This window comes from Brachycentrus maculatus, unplaced genomic scaffold, assembly GCF_059751285.1.
Source record: "Brachycentrus maculatus isolate JH-2025_06_01 unplaced genomic scaffold, ASM5975128v1 h1tg000170l, whole genome shotgun sequence".
NCBI lineage: Eukaryota > Metazoa > Arthropoda > Insecta > Trichoptera > Brachycentridae > Brachycentrus > Brachycentrus maculatus.
Window position 1 is genome coordinate 30017 of NW_028280923.1, and position 22700 is coordinate 52716.

The 22700-nt window shown below is 31.5% G+C and overlaps 1 protein-coding gene across 1 annotated transcript in view; it reads left to right on the forward strand.

The window, feature by feature from the left end:
• Positions 1-979: 979 nt before the first annotated feature.
• LOC148308308 (uncharacterized) overlaps positions 980-22700 on the forward strand; it is a gene marked incomplete at its 5' end in the record, with an annotated part of 32377 nt that continues 10656 nt past the window's right edge. The window contains 2 exons of the mRNA XM_088261945.1: positions 980-1287; positions 14375-14464. Of these exons, the coding sequence (XP_088118071.1) occupies positions 980-1287; positions 14375-14464 (398 nt within the window). The remainder of the gene's footprint in view (positions 1288-14374; positions 14465-22700) is intronic.

Below are 22700 nucleotides of genomic sequence, written 5' to 3' on the forward strand. Positions count from 1 at the left end.
CACTTATTAAGTTTAAATGTAGTAATTATCTACAGTTATTTTCAAAGTTTAAGAAGGAATTGAACAAATTATTTTTAGAAAAATTGAAAAAAGCTGTGGAGGGTGGTATACGGTTGATCAATTTATCTTGGTTTACTAGTTTAAATTAAAAATAAATTAAATAAATTATTTCGGCCTTGTTTAAACTCCAATCAAAGGGTTCATCAGTATACTAAATTAACCATTATGAGTTTTAATTAATTTAAAAACTACCTGGGTATCAATTACATACGTTTCAACTTTATGCTGTATAAAGTTTTTAGATTATTTATATTAAGTATGAAAAATATATAATTTGTTTCTTTTAGCCTTCAAATAAAGTCTTAATATACACTCAGGGTGTCTCAACTTGAGGAAAATCAACCAAGCTTCATTTCAATTTCATAAACCTATAATATTCATTCAAAATATCATAAAACAGAAGAAGACCGAAAAAACTTGGCAAAATTAAGTATTTCAGATACTTGAAAGTGGGCAAGTCAGGAGTCGGAATAATCAGCAAGTATGAATGAGGAGATGCATGTATTAAAAAGAGGCAGGATTCATATTATTAAAAAAAAGCATGATCCAAATGTAAAACACTTATATAACTTTTTGACGTCTCATCAAACATGAAGCATGATTGAAATATGGAAGTCTGGGCATTTACGGGGCTGACGACTGTCATAGGCTGATTAAAGATGTCAAAAAATAATAAGAAAATAACTCCTGAAATTGGAGATAATCCAGATTTTGTGAACAAGTATTTGGACACACTCAAAATGTAGAGGCAAGATTGTTTGCGAAGACGGATTGGTGTGGCGTTCAATTATTCCTGTTTTTTTTTTTGAAACATCATAGTCAATAAAGTATCTCAAGTGTTCATGTACACCTACACTTTTGAAATAAATATGTTTGGACGACCATGTACGGCCAAATTATAAGTTATTTCATTTTTCAGGCGGATATCGTCCACCTAGCAACAAGCTACGAGTCCGAGGACGAGAACATGGGCCGCCGCCAGCGCGGCGGGGGGTCGGGCAGCGGGGCCTCCTCCGCGTCGGGCACCCCGGGCGGCCGCCGCGGCGCCGGAGCCGCGGGGGGCGGAGCGCCCACCACGCTGTACTCCAAGCAGGAGTTCCGCGAGCAGTACTGCATCACTAGCAAGCAGCTGGACCTCTTCGAGCTAGAGAGATCGCGCAAGGAGAGATTCTTCGGATGCTTGTCGCACTACAACATAGAGAGTCCATGCTCCAGAGCGAACAACAGGTAAGATCTTCGCAATATTTTTCTTCATCTTCTTCAATTCAATTCAATTTATTTATTTAAATCAATATATACATTTTTTAATAGATTTATACCATCCACTGACACTTCGTGATGGAATTGCATTTTTAATATATTATTAGATTAAAACCAATAATTTTAGCTTTTCCACTTTATTTTTATTTGACCAGCGACCGGGTTTCGTCGTTACCGACATCATCAGTCTGATGATGTTGGTAACGACAAAACAAAGTGGAATAAAAATAAAGTGGAAAAGCTAAAAATATTGGTTTTAATCTAATAATATATTCTATATATACATTACAAACTATAAAAAATCTTTTGCATTAAAAATACATTTAAATGAAATAACTATTGCTAAAGGTGTAGAAGAATCCCGCTTCGAAATACTCCTCCAGAAACATGGAACAGATCAATATCCAATGAGATATTGTTTAACATAGCTGTAGCTCTTCCTACAGGCATATACCATCGGCAGGTTGGTCCTGTATATAGGAATGTGAAACAATCTATGCCGACGCTGTCTTAGGTAACTATCGGGAACATCCAGACCAATGTTCCGGATAATTTCAGGATTATCGATCATACCGTGCAACTTCTTCTACTTCTGCTTGGTGTAGGCCTTGTGGCCTGTTTTTAAGAAAGGTTAGCCTCCTGCGATGTTGATTCCTAGCTGTAAAGTCGTCAACTTTGGAGTTGGCTGTACAGCGCAATTTTGGATGGTTCCATTCTCCTCACTCACCAGCATCTAATAAAAGGATTTCTACTAAATAAATTTTAAAAATCTCAAACTAACTATCGATTGCTTCCATGAACTCAATCATAAAGCGTCATAGATATATCCACGAGTTCCAAAAGTTTGATTAATATGATCATCAATCATGGATAGAATGGTGAATGTAAAACATGTTTACAGTATCATTCAACTAGACTATGACAGGTCATATGCTCCGTAAAAGCATTGATGTTCAGATTTTTCTTCATCTATGTTTAGATGTCAAAAGATAAACAGAACCCATTTTTTTGGATAAGGATTTGGACACGCCCAAAAATATTGTGATTAAAGTATTATGAAAAAAAAATATAGACAACATTTGGAGTATGTCCAAATCCTTTTCCACAAACCAGGGTTTTGTCCATTTGGGTTTTTTTTTATTATCTCAACATAGATTAAGAAAAATATGGATATCAGGGCACATGTATTATTATATGCTTTAAAATAATTTCATTTATTAAATGTAAAAGAATACGAAATAACCTTTTTTTCATTATTTCATAAAATAATTCGAGTTTTGACTACTCTTTTGCAAATAAACCGAATTAAAATCGCTGAACCGAATAATTGTACTATCCAAAATAGATCTTGCCTGCATTTAATATTACGCTTGAAAAATTTTACGGTTGAATATTTTCTGGTATTTACAAATATCGGGAACTAGATAAATTAATTTCGCGTTTCAGCAATGCCAACGATTACTTTGACTCATCAACAAAAAATGAATATTTTTTTCTTTTATATATTATTTTTTATTTCAACTTTATGTAGGTACCGAAAATTAATAAATTGTCGAGCTTATTGCTAAGAAGCAATATTTTCCAACCAACCAAAAATAGAGTTGTGATATTAGTCAAAACGTTTGATATTTGTTGAATTACCTAACGTACAAGTGACTCTGAAATCTAACTACGGCTCATTCAACACCATATATCTTGACCCTACTCAGGCTCCAACTTTTTAAGTTTCATAGCCTATGCCTACTCGTGTGTGGATTTACTTTTATGTTTAAAGTTACTATAATTTCATATTTTTGTCCGCCTTCGTAGTGTAATGGTCAGCACGCTCGGCTACCGTTCTGGAGGTTCGATTCCTAAAGGGGGTAAAATAAATAAAAGTGATTTTTTCCCTGTCATATTTATTCAATATTACCCTGGACTGGTACCTGAAGCGGAGGGCTGATCTCCTTTCCTTCATGTGTAAACGATCAAGATAACACTGCGTTTATATGACGCAGTGCCCTATGCACCATTGGGGTGCGGATAAGGGATGTATTATTATAACTTCACGTATATTATTTAGTGATTCGACATTAACTTTGTGGAATGATATGATTATTTTATTAAAATTTAACACTTGAATAATCCACTTTATAGAGTTTTATTTTTATTTACGTCTAGTTTCGAAAACGACAATTGTTTTCATCTTCTGGTGCAAATTAAAACAATTAATCAATTGCACCAGAAGATGAAAACAATTGTCGTTTTCGAGACTAGTCATAAATAAAAATAAAACTCGATAAAGTGGATTATTCAAGTGTTAAATTTTGATAAAATAATTTCATGTTATTCATGAGTGAAAATTCAAGGCAAAAAAAACACCCGCTATCTCGCTATAGGCATGAGTTAAAATGTTTGATACCTTACAAAGCTATTTGCAATCAGAGGGTAGATAGTTCTTGAACATAAAGTATGAATGAGAATTACAATTTACTATTGTATTAGTGAAGCCACTACTGTATATTGAATATTAAATAATACATAAATAATAATCACAAATTGATGGCGATAAGGAAGGGAAATAAGAAAGAAGTTGAGGGAAGGAGGTAGAAGAAAAACCAAGGAATGAGCTTTGATGGACAGTTGGATTCTAGTGATAAATGGTATCATCTTCTATGTTGAGATGCCAAAATGTAAAATTAACTAAGTAAAGAAAAATTGTGAACAAGGATTTGGACACAACCGAAATGTTGGGTATAAAATAACTAGTCAAATTACAAGCTTCAAAAAAATATCATGATTTCAGGCGTCTACCAGTATGTTAAGTATTTCAGAAAGGACCTCACTTACAGTTGAAATAGCCACATAAAAAGCTTACTCAAATCATCCATAGATGCTCCCAAATACAAAAACAAGCGACGGGTGAATTTTACAATAAAGTAGATATATATGAGTTCCAAAATTTTAAGAAATATGGTCGTCGATCGTGGGAAGAATATTGTACGTCAGTGATTTCTTTAACCAGCCAAACGGATAGTAAATCCTGTAAATACTGTGACTTCTTTGCTTTTCTTCATCTATTTTAAGATGTAAAAATGTAAAAACTGAAAAACGGGAATTCTTTCCCAAATGGACAAAGCTAATATTTTTTATTTGAACGCTCCTAAAATGTTGTTAATACGTATCTGTTTTTTAAGTTTAACGTGAGGTTTAATCCTTGTAAGTCATTTACACTCTCTTTGAAGTGGGTTCAATTAGTTTGTCATCGCAGGGTATTATTTGATTTAATAGGGTTTAACTACCCTTCATCAGTACATATTGAATAATATATTTAGAATAATTAACACCCTGAAATTATTTCATTTACATTTAACTTGGTTTTACTTCAAGCTTAAAGGCTATATTTAAATAAATATATATATATATATATATATATATATATATATATATATATATATATATATATATATATATATATATATATATATATTATATATATATATATATATATATATATATATTTATATATATATATATATATATATATATATATATATATATATTTATATATATATATATATATATATATATTTATATATATATATATATAAATATATAATATATATATATATATATATATATATATATATATATATATATATATATATATATATATATATATATATATATATATATATATATATATATATATATATTTATTTAATATCGAGTAATTTAAATGATATAGTAATATTGATAAAGGGGGTAATTTAAAAAAAATCAACATGTCATTCCAGTCAATTTAATGCCGAATCAATAAATAATATAATGGTGAACATAACGCATTTGTAATGTGATCATTAAACCAGTCTTTGACAAGTCATAAGCCATGTTTCTCTGGTCTCACATATTTTTTGAGATGTCAAACTGTAGGTATCAATTAAATACATATTTCTAATCGTTAACGATACGATAAAAGCCCTTGACGTAAGAATTTTGAAAAAATCAACATAATATTTACATAATATTTTGTAATCTACTAGTATTATTTAATTTACGCTTGTATGAAAAGCACGAAATTAATACAACATAACAAAATTAATTTCCAAATCAGCGGACTGTAGAATAAATCGTTTTACTAGTGAAATGTAAATTGAAATGAAATTTGAATAAATTTAAATGGAAATTTTACCATGAGCAAGGGGTTGCATAGGTAAGGATATGTAGGCGGGAGAAATAATTAAGGCTATTCTGACTAATTCAATTATTTCCCAATGACTACCTTAATAGTCACCGTTTACGTTATTCTAACAATTACATTGGCTGTTTTGTATATTATTGTATTTAAGCGATTGTGCGTTTTTAGTTATATATACAATATATATATAAATATATATATATATATATATATATATATATATATATATATATATATATATATATATATATATATATATATATATATATACAATATATATATATATATATATATATATATATATATATATATATATATATATATATATATATATATATATATATATATATATATATATATATATATATATATATATATATATATATATATATATATATATATATATATATATATATATATATATATATATATATATATATATATATATATATATATATATATATATATATATATATATATATAAAGGAATAAAGAGATAAGCCGTAGGACGCAGAAAATCTTGGTCACAACTGTCGTCAAGAAAAGGCGATTCAGTTGGCTAGACCATGTGTGTGTGTGTGTTATACATTTCAGAAGCCAGAAATGACATTTATTTAAACTTTTATTATGACCAGTAGATTATCAAAAATACATTAATTAATTTTTTATTACATTAATACATCACAAATTTTTCAGCTGGTGGCACCACAGTCAGCCATACTTTCAAAATATTTTGAAAATTCTACACTCGTGTGGGTTATATCCTATACCATTGCAGATATCGTAGTCGTACAGGAGAAAGTGACCAACTAACAAAACCTTAAATGTTCAGGAGGGCCATTTAAGTCACTTTTGTTTGGCAAGTAAATAAACATCAATGCAGATAGTCATTTATAATAAGTCAATATATTACGCTTCCAGGTTTAAAATCGTTTTGTGATTTTTCAAGGCAATATTAAGCTTGTAAGATATCAAGTAGTCAAAAATCATGTTTTTGTAAAAAATGCACTTGGCCACTTTTTCCTGTATGACTACGATGTACAGGTTTCAAAAATGTACGCAATGTGGATGTACAACAATGGGCAGAATGGTGAACGCTACACAAGTTTTAAATGTGATCGCTTAAGCCAGCCAAATGCCAGGTCATAAGTCCTCGAGCTCTCAGACATCCGTCTCATGTCATATAACAAGAACGATAGAGGTTTCTTATCAAGTTGATAGATCTATAATTTTTGTTTTAACTAAAAAATACATGAATCCTGGATAAAATACAATCCAGCATAATTATCCAGTAAAATTAAAGAGTTATGCTTATTTTCTTCCTTTGCAATCATTATTACCGGAATATTAATTACAGACAAACACATAAATAAGTACTTGGTTCTAGAATCATGCTACCTTCCAAATGAATCTTGAATGAAAAACATTTCTCGGCGAATACCGTCAGTCCATTATAATAGAGCCTTCACAGGATTGTAATGACGTCATTAAGGGTTCATTTGAAGGTTAAAGTTGAACGCGTTAATCATGACAGAACCGAGAAAAAAATATGCGTTATTAAATACGGGCCAATGAAAAATAATACAAAATTAAATATTTTTATACTATGTTTTACTTTGTAATTACCACTTTTTCTTACAATGTATTGTTATACAAGTTTTATACACTTCGTACCCTTTTTAAATACATTGGGTATTTTGTAAATAAAAAATGTTAAGAAACAATTTCGGGAAAAGGTAAATGAAAATATGAAAAAAATCGTAAAAATGGAAAAATGTTCTAAATGTAAATACATAATTTTAAATAATTGATAAATAAGTCTTTATCCTTCGATTGACACCTGTAAGTGTTTTTTCACATGTAAGTTCTCTGCAGCATGTGTGGTTGAGTTGAGTAAGTTTTTTTTAATTATTTGAACTATATGTTTTATTATTGACGAATTGTTTTACTTTTATTTATTTTATTTTAGATGACAAAGAAGATGGAAGTCTGGGCATTTACGGGGCCTACGTCATACGCTGGTTTAAGTTATCACATTACACACGAGTAACATTCACCAATTCTTCTCATTATTGTCTACCACACTACTCTTATTCTTGGATCTTCTGTAGGTACACATATACATATTCTGTTTATATTTTTAATTTGTTGCCGACGGATGTTAGAGGTCAAAATAAAATATGGTACAAAGGCAAAATAAAGGAATGGGTAAATGATCAAGAGTTAATTTTAGTGCAAAACTTTGTTTTTTTATTGTTTTTTTTTAAATAAATGTGTTCAATTTATGTTACTAAAAAATTAAAAAAAAAAAACAAAAACATACGTTTTAAATTTGAAACATAGTGCTTGAATCACTAGAATTTCACTAGAGACATCTATTGGTGAGAAGAAAGAAGCTTTTTTTTAGACTCTTTATTTACAGTCACACACATTTTTTTTCATCTTTATTGAGATGTCAAAAATAATGTTAAAAATAACTCATTTAATTGAATATTAATCAGATTTGCGAGCTGGAATACATGATTTTAAATATTTCTTAAGACCCAAGTCACTTCAAAATTATTATTTAGTTGAGTTGGTTACTTATCGCAAAACACTGAAAGGAGGTATTAAAGGAAGATGAAGAATCCTAAACTCCGGAGACCAAACGAAACTTGAACCATTAAAATTTCGTACGAAGATCAGAGAGATTAAAAATTTATGCCCCATTAAAGGAAATGAAGTGTAAAAATCAATTGTAGCATTTATTTTATTGAATTTCAAGTTAATTACAAGTCCAAATTCAATACAGGGGATGGAATAATATATACTTCTACCATCGCGAATTTTCTCTGCGGGGGTAGGCAGAGAGGATGGAATGCTATACTCTTCTGCCCTGACATACACTCCTAGCTTTATCGACGTACAAACATCTAGTCATTCGTGCACTCCCTGATTGCGTAGACTTTTGACACCACCAGATTTTAGGTTATGATTGATCTGACCATTCCAAGCCTTTTATGGCCGTCCTAATTCTGTTCTTCCGTTCACATTTGCTAAATATACTTTCCCAGACATTCTCTCGTTATCCGTTCGCTCCACATGTCCATTCCACCATAAAGAACTTTTCTTAATCATTTCAAATATCCCCAGCTCAGCCAAACATTCTTTTCTTATATCTTCATTCTTAATTACTTTAACGATTTTTCACAATATAAATAGAATCTTTTCCATTCCAACCATAGATGGCTCTAGTAAACTCACATGTACAGTGTCGCGAGATCAATGAGATATAAAAGATATTTTGAGTGTGTCCAAATACTTGTTCACAAAATCTGGATTATCTCCAATTACAGGAGTTATTTATTTTACTGCCTACCCCCGCAGAAAAATTCGCAATGATAGAAGTATATATTATTCCATCTCCTGTATTAAATTTGGACTTGTAATTAACTTGAAATTCAATAAAAGAAAATAAAAAAAAAATAAATTTAAAAATAATAATAATAATAATAATATAGATATATAAGAGTTCCAAAATTTTTAGTATAGTGGTTGTCAGTCATGGGTAGAATGGTGAATGTTGCACGTGTGTAAAGTGATCACTTAACCCACCTATGACAGGTTAAAAGCTCTGTAAATACTAAGACTTTCATATTCTTCTTCATTTGTGTTGAGATGTCAAAATTGCCAGGGGATATATTTTTTTTAAAAAAAAATTTGGTATTTTTTTGCAAGATGCCGTGAATTTAATTACATTCCACCAATTTCTACACTTCATGATGGATAGAAATTCGTTTTATTATTCTATAATTACAATTTTCAACGTCATTAATATAATTATATGACGTGTTACATAACTGTTTTACCAAAATTATAAAATATTTTGCTTTAAATTTAGTTTGCTTTTATGAAAAATTTCTCTTAATTAAAGTAACTTTCTTACTCAATATCACGCCACTTCCTCGCAGGGGTAGGCAGAAGAAATAGAATGCCACACTACTTTGTATGAGGAAACAGTTTTCACGTCTTTTATATTCATATATCTACTCATACATACCCGCTCATTATTCCGGCTCTAGACATGATCGCTTTCAAGTGTTCTACATGTTTTATCATATCAGGTTTTCCTCGGACTTGCTCTTCTCCTATTTTAACTATCTTTACCCCATAAATTTGTTTTACTGTTCTTTTCCCACTCATCTGATCCACATGTCCAAAACTATTTCAACATATGTTTCTTAATCTTATTATTTTTTTGCCCTTGCAGTGTTTCCCTATTTCACCATATGAACATTCATCTTTATTTTGACTTCTCTATGCTTTACTTTTATATAATAGGGTTGGTACCATGTCTCTATTGTGTACTGCCAGTTAAGCTTTTGCTGAAAGGTTTTTATTTACTTAAACTAATTTCAGTGAACCATTCACTCACTTTTACATATCATCATCAATCTCACTATCCTAACAAAACAGGCTTTTACATAATATACTTAATACTCTTATTTTTGCAAATAAGTTGTGTTTATAGACAAATATGGAAGGTTACAGAAGCACAGAAAGACAGAGGAAAACTTGGTAATATGTCTCTCTTTCTCCTTCTCCCTACGTCATATCTTTCTGCTCTCTCGTGTTACAAAATGTGATTTATAAACGTGATGCGTCCTTGAAATTTTACCTTCATTCAATTAATTCTCGTTCGATTAACGATTTTCGAATTGTCGCCTAAGAAATTTTAGTTAAAAAATATATGTATTTGAAAAGTTGTAAATTTCATCGGAAAATGAGTTATAAAACCGTGTAAAAAAGGATTCTATAACTCAATGGAGAAAGGTTATTAAAAGTAATACAATTAAAAAATCAGTTCCAAAAGGGTGATTCTAGAAGCTTTCATTTTAACTAAAAAATCCAATTAATTAGATGAGCCATATTCGAAAGTGAAACGTGAATGGCACTCAGGGTAATAATGGCATCGAGGCCTGGAAAACGTGACTGGGAGATTTCACTGGTATATTGTGTGAAAAACGTTCCGGATTTAGGGGTAAAAAAGAGCAGTCATATTACAAAAGTGATATTACATAAAATATCACGTGTGTAAATTTTCTTCAGGAAATTTACGACTGTCACTCAAAGGGATGATAAAAATTACATAACTCTATTTTACTAAAAGGTTTCACAAGGTAGCATTTTTTCAATGTGGGATGGAATAAAACCCACTTGATATCAAACTGAACGCATCGCGCAATTGAATCTTCAATTTAGATGTGATTAAGATCCGTTTCTTTCAGAAGGTCTCCGTTATTGGATTAAGTGATCTGATCACTGAACTAGATCAATTGTTCCCACGCAGAGGGAAAACTATCGACTGCTCACTGATATTGCGCTTTTAACAAAATTTCGAGTTTTTGACTAGAATTTTTCACTCAAAAATTTAATTAAACTTTCAATATAAAGATAAAAAGGGTTTAAAACGTTGACGCCTTAGCGTAAGACTTTTGTTGGAAGAAGTGGAAAAACTATATAAAACTCACTGATATCAGTCCTATAACAAGATTACATGTGTTTTTGCTTAGAATTTTTCATTCAATAGTTTAAAGCAACTTTCAATATATAGGGTCAACCCATCATTGCACGATTGCGTTGTTCTTTTGTCGGACTAAGTGGGAAAATTATCGACTAATTACTGTTATACTATTAACTTTAACAATTTAACGAGTGTATTGGCCTACAATTTTTCACTCAGGGATTTAAAGTATTTTTTATAAAAATATTTTTCTCACTCAAATTAAGGATAGGATATAAAATTTACTAAGTCAAAGGCCACGTATGCGTTTTTTTCGGACGAAGAGAGAAAATTATCAGCAACTAACTGATAATGCCTTTAACGAGATAGCGAGTGTTTTTACCTAGAATTTTTCACTCAAGCATTTAGAGAAACTTTTATTTTACAGGTTATACTGATTCACTTCAATAAATAGCCATTAACATATTCAAAATTGGCGCATTAGAATGGATCTTTTTTCGGATGAGGAGCAAAAATTATCGACAAGTCACTAATATCATGCCTTTAGCGAGATATTAAGTGATTTTGCTTAGAATTTTTCGCTCAAACACTTAAAGAAACTCTTTATTTATTAAGATTAATCACACTCATATTAAAGATAAACTAACAAATGTACAAAGTTGAACCCCACGTATGGATTTTTCGTCGAACGAGGGGAGAAAACTCGATAGTTTTCTTGTTATCGATACAACTCTCTCGATATCATGCCTTTAATCAGAACTTGTGACTAGAATTTTTCACCCAAGAATTTAAAGCAATATAAAAAGTAACTGTACTTTTATTAAGGTTAAATCTTTTAAACTAATAAGCAAAGTTGCAAAAGCCGTAGCTGGAACAGAGTCGCTTAAATATAAGGTAAACCAAACAAAAATAGAAACTCGCTTAAAATATACGTAAATCTTTAATGGCTTCGTTCTAAAAAAAGAACTTCACTCTCGTGTAAGGATTTAGTCCTTTGTGGCATGATAAACATTTTCATTCAGTCCTAAACAAACAAAGATGCCCTTACAACGTAAGACCTAAAAATAACTTAGATGGGTAAAAATAAAACTTTCGATGCCCTTACATTGAAACAGACGCAACAGTCGTCACCAAAGGATATCGATTTATTTGACAAGGATTTGCACTTGTTCTTTCAATGTTTTTTTGTTGTTTATGTTTTTAATCCTGAAATCCCCATAATATTTTACGATGGTATCAATATGCCAACCTGGAATAACTTTCAAATACGATGTAATTCATAGTATTAAGATAAACTTTATGCAATATTTTTTGACCTCTAAACATAGATGAAGAAGGATATGGAAGTTTGGGCATTTACGGGTATTACGACCGTCATATGCTGGTTAAAGTGATTACTTTACACACGTGTAACATTCACTAATTCTACCCATGATTGACAACCACACCACTCAAATTCTTGGAAGTTCTATATTTGTATGTGATTTCATTTCGAAACATTGTACTTGAACCATTAGAGTTTCACTAGAGACATCTATTGGTGAGATGAAAGAACCTTTTTATTGAGCAGAAACTCTTTCATTTAAAATCCCCATAAATGCCCAGACTTCCATATACTTCTTCATCCATGCTGAGCCATGTCAAAAAATAATATGAAAAATAACACCTATAATTGGAGATAATCCCGATTAGTGAACAAGTATTTAAAAAAACTTAAAATGTTGTAAATATGCTTTATAATTTATCTTTAAATAATTTAAAGTGAAGAAGTCCAGATTGGTTATAAAGTATTTGGAGAAAACTCAAAATTTGTGAAAGTTTAACTACTTCCATTGTAGGATTATTCTGATATTTTCTTTAAAGGGGATATATCGAGCTTTTACCGTTGTACGAATATCTTGAGAGCTTTTCCCGGTATCATAAGGAAAATGTTATAACTGTATCATACCCGATCAACCATATTTTGTGTGCTCGAGAACTTTATCCGTTCACTTTGAGCTCAAAGGAGACGTTAGAATTTTCTGGAATCGCTTTTCTGCACTTATTTCCCAACAGACTCCGGTTCATGTTCCTTGATCAAGAATTTGTGCAGTGTGGAACGACGCGGTTGTAAAAATATACGACCTTTGCATATTTTACCCTCGAATATTTGTTTTCCCAAAAAAAGAAGGATGAAAGAATATTTGTGAAAGAGGAATAAAAATAGACGGAATGCAGTCGAAATGGGATCTCTCAGAGGAGTGTGCGGCAAAACGATGCACGCTAGACGTATCATGATGTACAATATATGTATTTCAAAAATCCTTCGAAAAAGGTTTATATCATTGCTGTAGGTACCTAAGTGTTGTGTCAATTTAGTGAAAAAAATACTTTTTTAATCAATTGTCGCTTTATTGTAATATTGACAAAAATTCACTGAATGCAGTCGAATAGCGATCTCTCAGATAAATGTACGGTAAAATGATGTATGATCGTCGAAAAGTTGGTTGAAAAAAGTTCATATCAATGCAGAAAAAGGTAGGTATATTATATTAATTTAGTAAAAAAATAATTTTTTTAATCTTTAATATTACCTTTAACATATTTATAACGTTGACAATCACTCAGACGAATGTGGATCCAAACGATGTATGATGATTTTTCGAATGGTGAAATAAGGAAAGAATGCAAGAGATAAGTATTATGGATAAACATCAAAAAGAGGCGTTGAGATGGCTTGAACGTGTGAAACGAATGAGTAAGAGCAGAGGAAGACCGAAGAAAAATTGTCGTAATCAAGTATGTATTTCAAAAACTTGAACCAAGTTAGGTCAGGAGTTGAAATAGTCGGTGGATTCGTATGAAGACATGCGTGAATATGGAAAAGGCGAATAATGTTTGCAAAATCAGAGTAGTCTGGCGTTCTATTCTCTCTGCCTACCCCTGCGGTAAAGCGGCGCTGATAGTCTTTTTCATGTCATTGTACCATTCACTTTGTTCTCAGCATTCACTCTCCTTTCTGTATCTTTCGATTGAAAAAGAAACTAAATGAAAATATTTTTTTCTCAATCTTATGGAAATATGCATTTTAAAATTGCAAGCAGACTGTCGTATTTCATGAAAGAAATATTCTTATCAACTTAAAATTGTCTTAAAATTAAATTCCCTTGTTCCCTTGTTTTTTGTTAAAATCAAACAAATTAATTACATTCAAAGTCGTATTGTCTAAATAAATGAACTCTGTATGAATAATTTATGCCGAGTGTGGTATTCTGAAATTCAAATCAGTTATCCCTGAAATCATCATATTCATGCGATTTTTAAAGATCTATGCGTCGATATTTATTTAAATCCACGACGTTACTTTGAGTAATCTTCTTCCCTTTTCTTTACAGATCCTCGCTTCTGTCAGTGTGTGTAAGAAGAAGAGTTCCATCCGACGAGAATCTGAACACAGATTACGCACCGATACAGAGATATCCAAGGTAAACCATCGAAATTTTCTTACTTTATAGGTTTTTTAACCTTCAAAATTTTGTGGATACATCGAAAATGCCACGCATTCTATGGGCATCATCGGCCATTTTTTTCTAATTCATAAATATCGTCAATCGCCACCGTAGTGTAATGATCAGCACGCTTGGCTACCGTTCTGGAGGTCCTGGGTTCAATTACCATGGGGGGTCAAAAAAATTTTTTTTCAAAGAGATTTTTTCACTTTAAAATTTATTTAATACTGTTTATTGAAACTGCAGACAGTTGGTAGAATTCCATATTGAATTTTTTAGTAAAATATCAAAATTAAACACGGTTATTGGATTGAATTCTACTTTTATTTACATATTATCATTTGCATTTAAATATAAATAAAAGTAGAATTCGATTCAATAACCGTGTTTAATTTTGGATATATTACCCAAAAATTATTCAATACCTCAGTTCCTGATGTGTTAACGATCAAGATAACACTGCGTTTATACGATGCAGTGCCCTATGCACCATCGGGGTGCGGATAAGGGTTTGAATGAATAAAATATCGTCGACATTCGAATCGATTCTTGAATATCCTTATTTCCACTTTGAAAATATCGAAATATCACATGTATCCTTCTTCTTTATCAAAAGCTATTTGAACATGAGGTGGAAGAAATATAATGAGAGCTTTTATGTATCCCGAATTTATATACAGTCGAATAAATCTGAATAAAAAATTCACTAAAAATATAAATGTATCGGGTTGTAGTCCCGTGGTTAGTGTCGGGGACTTGAAGTTTCTGGATTCGAACCCACTGTATCACAATTTGATATATATTTATAATAACGAGCCTTTTATGCTCACTGAAAGAGAAAAATACAAATATAATGAATATACTAAAAAATAAAAATAATCGCGATATATTTTATAAAAATCAATCAAAAATTACAAAAAACGACTAAACATGATTTTAAAACCATTATGTAGACTTTATTGCCTAATAAAACACACTTCGATGTTATTTAGACCACTTTCATCCTACTTTTCTAAGATATTGATAGGTTAATGAAATAAATTCATACAATTAATCAGAGTTCGTTTTTCCGATAGTAGCACACACGGGAAAAGTATTGGATCCTCTCAACTATCAGTTGTACAGATAATTTTTTTCACAGATAAAAAGTTTACTCAAAGAACAGGCAATTATTTTGCGTAGGATCTCAGATAGTGAGAATTAATAGCCAACTTACAAGGCAGGATAATCCAGGTACCCCAAAAACGTGTTTTTCCTTACGCAGAAATAAATATTCTTTCCTTTAAACCTGTTTTCCGATTCCGTTCCTCACTTAGGCCACAAGTTCTCAACATTATCATCATTTTCAACTCAATCATTTTTTTCTTGAATGTTTTTCGCAGATACTTTGTGGCATAATTTATAAGCTTTATAAAATAAAACAACTTTGTTTTGAACCACTTTTTATTGGTACATTTTTCTCAAACCGGTTTTGACAAGAACCTTGTCATCATCAGGGTTAAGCCCTGATGATGACAAGACGGTTGGAGAAAAAATGTACCTTTAAATTTTTTTCAAAAACAAAGTAGTTTAATTTTATAAAGTCTTATTATTATTAACTATTGCATTGTGATTCATACTCACTTATAATGGAAGACTTAATGAAATGGTCTCATGTGTCATATGTGCCATATGTGTCTTTTAATACGTCCTGAATGTCAGTTTACTTTGTCAGCCATATGCCTATTATACTTCTGTATACATATATGTAGGTAAAAATATACATTGGAATATAATATGTCGTCCGCCTCCGTAGTGTAATGGTCAGCATGCTCGGCTACCATCCTGGAGGTCCCGGGTTCGATTCCCATCGGGGTCAAATAAATATAAGTGATTTTTTCACAGTAATATTTATTCCACATTACCCTGGACTGGTACCTGAAGCGGAGGGCTGATCACCTTTCCTTCATGTGTTAACGATCAAGATAACACTGCGTTTGTATGATGCAGTGTCCTATGCACCATTGGGGCGCGAATAAGGGTTTGTATGTATATAATATGTATCTTTTTCCTGGCTCTATCCCAACTAATCGTCTTCGTAGACTGTTGGGATTAGCTCTCGTTGTCCTCAAGTTGTATCTCCTTCCGTCTTGGACAACGTCACCAAGGACAAGCCTTTGAATCATGTTTTCTACTTGCAGGATCCATAAATTATTTGGTTTTCCTCTATGTCTTTCAATAAAGATCCGGATTCACAATATGACCATAAACAAAAAATATATGGCGATGTTTTTTTTTTTTAAATATATTAATTTAAAAGCTAATGCGTTAATAATAATCAACCAAAGATTCGAATGCTTAATGACCTCAATGTCCTTGTCACTGCCAATCTAGATAAATGCAAGTTTGTATCACCACCACCAAGTTTTAAGAAGTGCCCCAGTGTAGGCAGTGAAAGGTAAGATAAGATAATTGTTTCGCCTACTTTCAAAATTCGCCATATCCAATTTTATAAGATTATAAAATAAATACTCTATCTGAATGCAATTGTGGGTTTTATTGTTTAAAATATTTATTTACTTGAAAACCCTGCTAAAAATACTTAAAAACGGCGTTGTATTTCAAATTCCACTATATTCATGGAACTTGCCTTCTGACCCATATTGGCCAATCAGAGAGCGGGGATAGGTGAAAAATTAAGACGACGTCATTATCGAATTGTATCTGTATTTTTTTAAATACTGAAATAAAATATAAAAAAATTATGTAATACTCTATTTTATAATATTTTATCTAAAGATAGACAAATCTTTGAAACATAAATGTTACTTGGAAATTTTTGCATTTTTTGGAAAATCGACTTACATGGATCAGGCGAATTTTGAAAGTAGGCGACACAATTAGTTGGTAAGTTCCGGTACACAGACGCCTATACAACCCCGATGAGCACAGCAGACAGACACGGTGCCAAAGCATTTGGAAAAAAATATTTGAAAATTCGTAGTTGAGAACCACTGGATTGAGGATGCTAGCTAACCTTGATTTATGAGAGCAAACTAGAAGTGCCGAGTAAGCCGCTATCCGCGAACCAACTTCCCGCCGAAATCCCAACTCCTCTCAAACTTCACCCAAAAATCAGCCGGCTCGGTGTATAAGTCAAACAAACATAATAAATTTCAACTCAACATTAGCGAGAACTCCGCGAACTGTTCCCGAGAGGCGTGATTATGTTAACAACTAATATTGTATTACCTTTTAGCCATTTTAAAATACATCACTGTCAATTTAGTCGTTTCAAATACATATTTGTGTCATATAATACATATATCGCTCACTCCTTTCAAGAACGTCATAAATCAAAAATCGTCAATTTTCAGTTGTTCATGTTTTCGGAATGCCCAGAAAATGTACTATATCCCAGCAAAACAGGCATATTTTTAACTGAATATTTACCCGCTACTGGGCAGAAAGTGTTGTTTTTACATTTTTAAGAAAATGTATTGTTTAATTGTTTCTTTAAACATACTAAATATTTTTCAAATGGAGAAAAAACCTTCAGGTTTTATCTAAAAAGATCTGTTGCTCAGTAAAAAGTTCAATAAGTGGCTTGATATTTATTTTTAATACATTGTATTTTTAAACTTTAAAAACGTTCTCCTGAAAAATCAAGTTTTTTGATTTATGACGTTCTTGAAAGGAGTGGGCGATATATTGCTCACTCCTTTCAACAACGACATATATCAAAAATCGACAATTTTCAGATATGCATGATTTTCGGGATGCCCAGAAAATGTACTACATCCCAGCAAAAGTGGCATATTTTTAACTTAATATTTACAATTAATAGATTCGGCAGTCACTTCTTGGTAAAATCTATCCATTTTTAATTAATGTTGTACTTAGTAAATACCACTATTTCAAATAGCGGTAAGTAAAGTAAAACATTAATTAAAAATTAATATTTGCCCGCTACAGGGCAGAAAGTGTTGTTATTGCATTTTGAAGAAAATGTATTTTATTATTTTTTTTAATATACTTACTAAATATTTTCAAATGGAGAAATAACATTGAAGTTTTACCTAAAAAGATCTGTTGCACAGTAAAAAGTTCGATAAGTAGCCTGACATTTATTTTTAATACATTTTGTTATTTTTTTTAAACTTTAAAAACGATCTCCTGAAAAATCCAGTTTTTTTTATATAAGACGATATTGAAGGAAGTAAGCGATATGGCACCAAACGTGGTATATCAAACCATCTGATTCAAAATAGTATAAGTCATTTAATTAATTGATTCAACAGTCACTTTGTAGGTGTTAATATTTATCCATTTTTAATTTATGTTTTACTCGATAAATACCGCTATTGCTTAAAATCTATTGTACCATGTATTTCGATGCATTCCGTATTTCATACAGTGAATACGAAATTTATCAAACACACTCAATCTTCAGCTTAATTTTGTCTTTTTATAGCTAAATCAACGACTAATTGAATATTTTAATTTCCACTCATTTTCAAATAACTGTTTGCTTTTGAATTGTTCAGGCTAGCTGCGTTCATTTATCACATTGATACATGTGTGTGTATTGTCCATAGTAATCGACAAGTAATGCATTGTATATATGCACATATTTAGAAACTACGTGTAATCACTACTCTGTTTTTGGTAGTCGGAAAATATATTTTTTTAGCAATGGAACAAATAATTTGACCCAGCATACCTAGGTAAACTCTCTTTAATATAAGTTTAACAAAATTATATTAAAAAACCTATCTTTTTTAACTAACATTAACATATTTCATACTATATAACAAATAAATAAACATGTATTTTTTTGTAAAAAAGCTTTTCACAAAACGAACTTGCTCCTGGAACGAATTAAATACGTTAAGCGAGATATCACTGTATTCTATACGGAAGTTCCAATAAATAAATAAATTCAATATTTGCTTAAAATATAAACACTCCGGCTGTATATAAACTAGTCAAACTGGGTTAACTGCAATTTGGCTAAGTTGGGCAATATATTAAAACACGACGTAAAATATGCCTATTTCCGCACCTTTAGTGTTCTAAAACCCCATGCAAAGTATGTAACTTTACCGTAAGCATGTTTCCCTTAATCCCCGGTTTAATACTTGATGAATCGACATAAAAACGGTCCTCTAACCCAGTGGTCGTCAAACAGTAGCTCGCGAACCACGTGCGGCTCTTTGGCCCCGTCACAAATATTAATCCATTCAAACCCTTATCCGTACCCCAATGGTGCATTGGGCACTGCGTCATATAAACGCAGTGTTATCTTGATTGTTAATACATGAAGGAAAGGTGATCAGCCCTCCACTTCAGGTACTAGTCCAGGGTAATATTGATTCAATGTTAGTATGGAAAAAAATCGCTTATATTTATTTGATCCCTCCCCCTCTGGGAATCAAACTCGGGACATCCAAACGTGCTGACTATTACACTACGGAAGCGGATTTCGTCACAAATATACATGACCAATATACCCAGTTCTAATATGAAATTATTGGTGAAAAATATATGCGAACTTATTTCATAGCAAGTGGTTGGTTTTGAAACACCTGAATATGGACTATGTCCAACGATATTGTCGCTGTGGAGGATAAAAACTGGCTGCAAGCAGCAACCAACCGGAGTAAATGGAAAGAAGGGGAAGAAGCCTATATCCAGCAGTGGTTGTCAGAGGGCTCATAAAGAAGAAGAAGAAGATACCGTCAATGTGAATCCTTGCCCACATATTTTATTCTTAAGACAAGCAAGTGCTTAAGTACTGAAGTTTCAAAAATCATGAGTACTACAAACATTTGTAATATCGAGAGTAGATTATTGTAACGGTATATACACGGGTCTACCAAACAATAAAATGACTCGACTGCAATCAGTGTTAAACGCAGCAGCGAGACTAATTTTTGGAATCTCTAAATTCAGTCACATCACCCCACTACTTCACAAACTCCACTGGTTACGCTTTCCCGAAAGGGTTGAATATAAACTCTGCCTACTCATGTATAAATCAATACACAATATGGCTCCAGAGTATCTTAAGGAGCTGTGTATTCCAGATGAATTGGTTGATAGACGTCTCACGCTTCGATCGGCTACAACATCTGATATGGGCAAAGTGATCTTACCAGCTCGCAACCAACGCACTAAATTTGGCGAGCGTGCCTTTGCTGTTGCAGGACCGACGGCGTGGAATGCTCTTCCACCAATGGTTAGAAATAGTGAGAGTGAGATGATCTTTAGAAAAAGACTAAAAACACATTTGTTTGCTAAATCATTTCCACCATAATATTTTCCCCAATTCATTCACAGTGAAGCGCCCTTGAGGTATTTTTTTTTACGAAAATGGCGCTATATAAGTTATCCAAATTTATTATTATTATTATTAAACATGAAATATATATTTTTAAGTTCCAACATAACAAACAATAAAATGTCCGATTTCCAGTTAAAAAACCTATTTATGAGTATACGAGTATACATACATGCATATGTTTTCTTTACAGATTTCAGTATAAGTACACCTACCTTTAATCAAGACACATATCTTGAATGAAAGTTTGTTATGTCAAAAATCAGTGTACCGACTTAGATATTTATTCACAAGTTCAAGAAATTAAGCTCTCAAAATATACTTAATACATATCGCTCACTCCTTTCAAGAACGTCATAAATCGAAAATCGTCAATTTTGAGTTGTGCGTGTTTTTGTAATGCCCAGAAAATGTACTATATCCCAGCAAAAGCGGCATATTTTTAACTTAATAATTACCCGATACAGGGCAGAAAATGTTGTTTTTGCATTTTGAAGAAAAGGTATTGTTTAATTATTTTTTTAAATATACTAAATATTTTTCAAATGGAGAAAAAATATTCAGGTTTTAGCTAAAAAGATCTGTTGCATAGTAAAAAGTTAAATGAGTGGCTTGATATTTATTTTTAATACATTGTATTTTATGTTTGAACTTTAAAAACGTTCTCCTGAAAAATCAAGTTTTTTGATTTATGACGTTCTTGAAAGGAGTGAGCGATATGCGACTCTGTTGACTTATGAGTTTGCCGACCACTGGTCTAGCATAGTATAAAACAAAAGAGGAAACATCTCGAATCCTCTCTTCCTCAAAATCCCAAGGTATACGTATTCCCGTACATATCCCGAAATGTCACTGTTCCACCATTACTCATAAATGATAAATGATAATTTCAGTAGTAAATAAGATATGCCTGTGTTTAAATAAATTATATTAAAACCTACATTAAATGTTTAACCAATATGTGAAGCTTGACAATTCAACATGATGAAGAAAAATAACAATAATTAAAGAAAACACTTCGTTTTTTACCACTTGAGTTTTATTATAGACTACATGTTTCAGAAGCTAAACTTCCATCATTCAGGTCTGTTATTATACAGACCTGAATGATGGAAGTTTAGCTTCTGAAACATGTAGTCTATAATAAAACTCAAGTGGTAAAAAACGAAGTGTTTTCTTTAATTATTGTAACATGTCTTACCACAAAGTTAATGCCGAAACAATAAATAAAGAAAAATAACGATGTCTGGGTATTTACAGGAATTACGACCTATTTAATGCTGGTTTAAGTGATTACTTTATACATCATTCTACCCATGATTGACAACTGCACTTTTCAACTTTTTTGAACACGTAAATATCCTTTAATTTATACGTTCTATCACACGTGAATTCTCGCCATAATCTTTGTATGTAAAAATTGGTCAATATTTGAAACTTTGTGTATATATATATATATATATGTATGATTCTTCCCGATTTTTTTACATACTAGGAGACGTCTCTAAACATGATTTACAAGTGATAATATGACGAGTTATTTCACGTATGAAAGAACGTGTCAATTAAAGGATACACGATAATACGTACAGGTGCCGATATTCGAGTAGTGTGTTTGTCAATCATATTTAGAATGGTGAATATTACACGTGTGTAAAGTAATCTTCTTCATTTATCTTAAAATGTCTGTACATTTATGTTAAAAAGTTACATTTGATGTTATAAAACTAAAACTTATATTATAAACTTACGTAATAATTTAGCTAATTACTTTTTAATCGCACAAATCGGCGGAAGCTGTTTTCGATGACGCTGTACATTTAAGAGCTAATCGATCCCATATATAAAGTGGAGGAACTTAGCTGGGAATGTGCGAGTATGCTACCAAGT